At 35.4% G+C, this 6,815-nt stretch overlaps 1 protein-coding gene across 2 annotated transcripts; it reads left to right on the top strand.

Moving 5' to 3' along the window:
- The first annotated feature begins 1,944 nt into the window (after positions 1–1,944).
- LOC103721458 (ACT domain-containing protein ACR10-like) lies at positions 1,945–6,539 on the top strand. Of its 2 annotated transcripts, XM_008811683.5 has the most exons (6): positions 1,945–2,364; positions 2,672–2,908; positions 3,566–3,671; positions 4,646–4,985; positions 5,471–5,755; positions 6,038–6,539. In XM_008811683.5, the coding sequence occupies exons 1-6, from the start codon at positions 2,211–2,213 to the stop codon at positions 6,173–6,175; spliced, it is 1,260 nt and encodes a 419-aa protein (XP_008809905.1). In that variant the 5' UTR covers positions 1,945–2,210; the 3' UTR covers positions 6,176–6,539. The 2 variants fall into 2 exon arrangements, with proteins under 2 accessions (XP_008809905.1, XP_088579564.1); XM_088723438.2 differs by lacking the exon at positions 2,672–2,908 and having other exon boundaries at positions 2,031–2,364.
- Positions 6,540–6,815: the final 276 nt, after the last annotated feature.

The raw sequence follows: 6,815 nt of genomic DNA, 5'->3' as shown, positions 1-6,815 counted from the left end.
CATACTTATCACTCGCCGATCGTCATAGAAGGATCTAAGGTTATGCTGGAACTCTAGAAGGCTTAGGGTCTACAGATCAAGAAAAAGCAAAAGCTTGAGTATATGTAATAGGACTTTAGTGTGAAATAGAAGAAATGAAGTTTCAACTAAAATCAGTAACCAGGAGTATACATAGTGACCTAGTATTCACTATCTTAGAACTATTATTTAGGAAAATTAATGATCAAATGAAGGTGCACCTTGTTATATTAGAGCAGGTGGATGGAACAGAGAGGTATCTTTTGGGTGCTGCAGCTATTGCATGATCACCAATTTGTTAGGTGCCTCAAGGCTACAAATTTAGGCCACGTCAATAATGATTTGAACAATAATGGTATGAATTTTATTAGTGTCAGCAATTTATATTATAATAATGAATATTGGCTTTTGTCATTGTTATTTTAAAATCCAAATAATCTTTACAAATATTGTAGGACAAATATTAGTTTTTATAATCAAAAAGTGTCATTGTAGTAGTGTAATAATAGCAGCACTGGTAATACTGTGACTGTTAGGCCCCTAAGCAGCATTGTATATAAATGATGAGTGATAACTATTTGATTATTTGTAAGCATGCCTCTAGAGCATCGACACTGATTGGTGAAAAAATTTCATATCATGATGATATCTTCTTTGAAATATATTATGATCATATTATAGTCACCTTTCTCGATAATTGATATTATTTGTTATATGGCTATAACAGTAGCTACTTACAAACCTCCTCTTGACAACTCTCAACCAACACTACTTAAAAACAAAATAATTTGTATCTTTGTTTGTTATTATAACAAAAAGTAATAATTCATAATGGAAAATTTTAGTGTCACTTTTCATTTAAATTATTGCTCATTAAGTGATATATCTATCATTTGAGTTAAAGAAAATTAATTTAATTTAATTTCTCGGTAAGTAGTATTGATCTTATTTAATCTCGTTAATAGGTAATTTAATTTCTCTTTATTATTCTTTCATTAATTCTTATTAATAATTAATTATTTATTTATTTAAATTTTAGCTAAGAGGAGAGCCCCAAGTGAGAATGGAACAACCTATAGGGGATATTTGGTATTAGATGATCATCCCAAGATCAAGAGTGATATGGGTGGAGATGATGAAATCACCATGTTTGATTGTACCACGATGATCTTGCGTGCTAATAATCTCAAATCACCTTCACTCCTCAAACTGCTACCTAAGCTAGCGGTGGGATACCGGTCCTTAAGGTCGGGTATCTAAGATTATTCCATGGTAGTGATCTTAGGCTGAAATTTGAGAAAATAAATGTCTTTCTATCTAGCAAAAAAAAATTGTATATCAATATCCTATTAATATGTTATATCAATATTATATATATTATATTATATTTAGATATATCATATTATAATGTATTATTAATCATATTATTATTCAATGATAATTTTAAATTATCGTTGAAATATGTTGTTGTCCTCTATATTTTTTTATAATAAAATTATTTAATATACTACTTCTATTTATTTTATTTTTTTATCAAAGTAAATATTAGTAATATAAATTTAAGTAGAAATAAAATTTTAATTGTATAATAGCAATCAATATATTTTTATAGGATAAATAATTTATAGGACTAATAAATATATTTTCATGAAATATACTAATAATTATTATATTTTAATCTTTTATTGTAATATATTTCATATGATTAATACATATATATATATATATAGAATATATTAAAGGTAATTTTCGTATTATATGGTTGGTAATTTTGGATTTCTATACAATACAAAAATAGAATACCATAAATATCCAAAAATATTTAATTATTAAAATATAATAATTTGAAGTTGTTAAAAATTAAATTATTTTAAAATAAAAATTATCAGATGATCTAGGTAATCCCATCTAGACGGCAATCCAACTATCCAAGCCATGAGCCCAGATCGTGACCGAAGATAGCGATTTGAGAGATCCCAAAACAAAACCAAACCCAAAAAAAAAAGAAGACCACGCGAGTTCCACCTTCGTTCCTCTCCAAATCCTTCTCTATTTTGTGCGTTCCACTCCTATGTGGAATCCAATCACATTGGCTCTGAATCGCCTGCTCTCGCCAATCAGAAGGGAAGGGGAGAGAAGGGAAGGCGTGGTTTAGAAGAAGGGGGGAAGGATAGAAGGGGAAGAGAGGGCGGATGGGCATCCCTTCCGACGATGTTGTGGTAATCCGGCACCCGGAGAGCCCCGGCGAGCCCAGCGTCATAACCATCAGCTGCCCCGACAAGACCGGACTCGGCTGCGACCTCTGCCGTGTGATCCTCTTCTTCGGATTGAGCATTGTGAGAGGAGGTGAGCCTCAAGTCTCCCCAATCTCGTTCCTTTCCCCCGTTTTTCCTCCTAAAAATTGGATTTTTACAGGGCTTGTGGGTTCAATTTTGAGGATTGTTCCTCTTTTTCTTCTAAAGATTGGGTTTTTATTTTTATTTTTTGAGTATTGCGGATGGGACTTTAGTGCGAGTTCCTCTTTTTCGGCTAAAGATTGAATCTTTTCGTTTACTGTGTGCAGAACTTTGATGTGAGTTCCTTTTTATCTACTAAAAACTGGATTTTTTATTGGTTTGTGTGGAAATTTGAGGTGGTCTTCCTGTTTTTTTAGATGTGAGCACGGATGGTAAATGGTGTTATATCGTATTTTGGGTGGTGGGGAGAGGAGATCGAGCAACGCGGTGGGGGCTGCTGAAGAAGAGGCTACTGGGGGTGTGCCCGACGGTGTTGTCAGCGTCAGGGCTGTATAATAGCTACTACAGGCAGCAGGAGATGGTGGCGGCGCAGCAGGAGGCGCAGTTGTTTCTCCTAAAGTTCTGTTGCTATGATCGCATGGGCCTCTTGCATGGTGGGTGCTCAATTTCTTGCCCTTCTCTAAGAATCTTTTTTTTGGGGGGGTTATTTTCGAGGCTGGAGTCTGTGTTCTTATTTTCTTGTTAAACTTGATTGGCTGCTGCACTTGCCTCTTCCTTAGTTCCTTAACCTACTTTTCATTTTTTTTTCTTTTTCCTACTTTTGAAAGTTTAAAAGATTTAGCCTTTTTGTTTTTTGGAGTAATTAATGGATTTTTTTGGTCGGCCGGAATCAATGTTTTCCTTTTAAATTGATGGAGATTCTGTGCAATGATTGCATGTTCTTCCTGTTTAGTTCCTGTTAACAATAATTTGGGAGAGTCAAGTGAAGCTTCATCATGTTCTTGATTTTTGGATGTGATACCTATTCTACTTTTTTGATCTAGATTCTCTTCCTATATTCTTGGAATTTAATCTATGTTTGCAGTGTTTTATTTCTTCTGGATATAAATCATTTTTTCTATGAGTCTTCTATTTTTCTCTTCTAGATCCCCTTTTTAGTTATAAAAAAAACTATTTTTTCAAGTCTTGATATTTCATTGCTAATTCTTCATATTCTCTATTTCAGAAGCAACTGTCTATTGATTTGAGAATTCAATATCAAAATATTGTGGCAGATAATTAGAGCTTATAATGCTTGTGGGGTTCTGCAGATGTGACTCAGGTTCTGTGTGAGCTGGAGCTCACTATAAGGAAGGTGAAGGTGTCGACCACCCCAGATGGGAGAGTTATGGACCTCTTCTTTATCACCGACACCAGGTGCTATGTGATTCTCTCTCTCTCTGAAGTGGGAATCTGTCTCTCATGAAAAAAAAAATCTGCTTTCATATTTTAAATTGCCCACCATTTATCAAAAAAGGTTTAGTCTTTCTATAAGAAATTTTACTCTGAAATTTAAGGTAAAATTGGGCCAATACCCAACTTGATCAGCTTAAATTCACTGAAATAAATGGTAAACTTTGATCAAATCGATTGTTCTATATGAAATGGTTTTATGCTCAGATGATAAATTTATAGAATCTGAGAGCAGTGTACAGCAGCGTATAAGCGAAAGAATTTAATTTCTCAAGAGTTATAGAGACTCAGGATACCATGCTGGTGCTCTACTAGAGAGTGACATGGCTGTGTACATGGCCATTTCCTCTTTTCTCTCCTCCTTGTAAAATCTCTTTCTTTGTCACTTCTTCTGTACTGCCTTCCATTGTATTTAGATTCTTAATAAAATTTGGGGGAAGTCTCTCACTTCCTCCACTTTCCATCAAAAAAGACATGGCTGTGTGCCAGTGCATGTGTAACAGTGTCTGCCAAGCATTGGCCATGTACCATGCCACTGCTAGCTGGCATGGCACTATCACATTCGACTTAAATCTTGCTCCAGTGAAACCATTCTAATGCATTTAACTTCTATATAATGAAGTAGTCCTAGGTTAGTTTCTTGAAGCAACTCTTTGAAGGCTCCTTGATGAAAGAACTACTAAAGTGTTCCAAGTTTTAATGACATGAAAAAGTCGGGACTTAAGTTATAGTTAGCATATCTTTCCTTTCCCCATTTGTTTCAGGTAATGGGTCTTAAGGACCTTTCGGCCTGTAATCAGCTAAAAGATTTGCTAGGTTTCTGATTGCGTAGATTGCTTGGAGCCTTGCTGTTGCTTGTTGTAGATGTAGGCCTTCTCTTATGGCATATTAATCTCGTTTTCTCATCGTTGGATTACATTTTTGCATATTGGTTTCAGGGAACTTCTTCATACAAAAAGGAGAAAAGAAGAAGCATGCGATCAATTGAGAGCTGTTTTAGGGGACTCAATGACAAATTGTGACATTGAACTGGCTAGTGCAGAGATTGCCTCATTTATGCAAGCTTCACCTTTTCTCCCCCCTGCAATCCCAGAAGAATTGTTTGACTTGGAGCTTCCTGAAGAATCACCCAAGAAATCTCCTTCCTCATCTAAAAATCCTTCTGTCACAATGGACAACTCCCTTAGCCCTGGTCATACACTTATTCAAATCCTTTGCCGTGATCACAAGGGCCTGCTATATGACCTTATGAGGACTCTTAAAGATTACAACATCCAGGTAAAAATGTCAAGGTCATGTTCTACAAAACATTTTTCTATTAGACTTATGTTTTGTTTTTCACTGTTTTCGTATTTGATGTAATTAATTTGTCTGTTCTGTGCTTCTTTTTACTAATTTAAGTTTGTGGTGAAATAACGGTATGCATTTACCATTACCAAATATAGCTGTTTATCATCTGATGATGTTTTTCAAATTCATTCAATCATGATAAGAAAATTTCTAGTTATGGTGATGCACTAAAAACCAACCATGTCTAAGACCACCATCTTACAGGTTGATGAGCCCTATAACTGATTTTCCCTGTATTTTTATCAGCTTGTTTAGATTGGAGTGGAGTTTTTTTTCCTTTTGCAATGTTCCAATATACTGGTTGAGCATATATAGCTGTGCATAGGTAGGGGGGCAACACTTTATCCAATGAAGTGCTGTATCTTTTCTTTTTATGCATATAAACTGAAATGCTCATATCCTATGCATGACAGATATCTTATGGGCGGTTCTATGCAACCCAAAATGGAAGCTGCGAGATTGACTTGTTTGTGATACAAGTGGATGGGAAGAAGATTGTTGACACAAACAAGCAGAAGGCATTATGTTCGCGCTTGAGAATGGAGTTGTCCAGTCCACTGAGAGTAACTGTGGTGAGCCGTGGGCCTGATACAGAGCTCCTAGTTGCAAATCCTGTTGAATTATCTGGCAAGGGCCGGCCTCTTGTTTTTCATGACATCACCTGGTCCCTCAAAATGCTTCACACACGCATCTTTTTGGTATGTCTCTGCCAACTTCCATGTTTACTGACCGATGTTAACTCGTCTTGCCATTCTCTTGCTTTCCTGGATCTTGTGGTTATGTCCTTACAATCCACTAACATTTTTTGGAAGCTATTGTCTCCTACTGCAAGCTGGAGTTTAAGAGCTTGAAATCTTCCTCTTGATTTAAGTTTTTTTCCTTTTCAAAATGATCAGTTTTGTGATAAAATTTGGGCTCATGTTTAGGTAACAAAGTTGATAATTCTGTACTCGAGCTAAAATATGATTTTTGATTTTCAGGCTGAGATTGGGAGGCATGTTGTTGGTGATAGGGAGTGGGAAGTCTACAGAATCCTCCTTGGTGATGATTATGAATTGTCTGCATCAAAGAACAAGATTGTAGATGGGGTGACAAAGATGTTAATGGGTTGGGAATGATGGGCATCTAACACTCATTTGCCTCCAAGCTCTCACAATTGCTAAATCCCAGCAGACTATGTAAATGGGGTGACTAAGATATTAATGGGTATATATATAGCAAAAAATAAAAAATCAAAGAGTGGGCTAGTCTTTCATATACTTCTTCTTACTTGTATATAATAATTTCATCAATATGTAATTGCCCAACTAGGTCGCTGCAGTTGAAAGGAGAAAATTCCAGAGGAAACAAAAACTGTAGCTGGTATAACTTTGTAAAAATGTGGTAGAGAATATATTTCTTCAGTATCAACTTAAGCTTATTGTAACAAATTTCTGGTTTGTACATGTCTAATTTAATATTACCTTTTGTACTGCTTTCAAACAGTTGTGCATGCGAAAGAGTTTCTGGAGAGCATATTTCTGGAAGATGAATTTGAAATCTTTGAAATATCTTTTGAAATACTTCTAATGTGTGGTTTATTACTGCCAGAAACTGACCATCAGTTCCACTTTGCAAGAATGCCAGAAACATCAAATTCTTCTAATGTAGTTTATCACCACCGGAATATTGCCATCCCTTTTCGCTTCACAAGCATGCTAGGAAACATCATATAACAGTGAGGGGTATCTCATGAATTTTTTTGTGGAATAAAAAGGA

This window comes from Phoenix dactylifera, chromosome 6, assembly GCF_051530095.1.
Source record: "Phoenix dactylifera cultivar Ajwa chromosome 6, Ajwa_hap1_PhDact_Kaust_v1.1, whole genome shotgun sequence".
NCBI lineage: Eukaryota > Viridiplantae > Streptophyta > Magnoliopsida > Arecales > Arecaceae > Phoenix > Phoenix dactylifera.
This window is presented reverse-complemented; position numbering and strand designations above follow the sequence as displayed.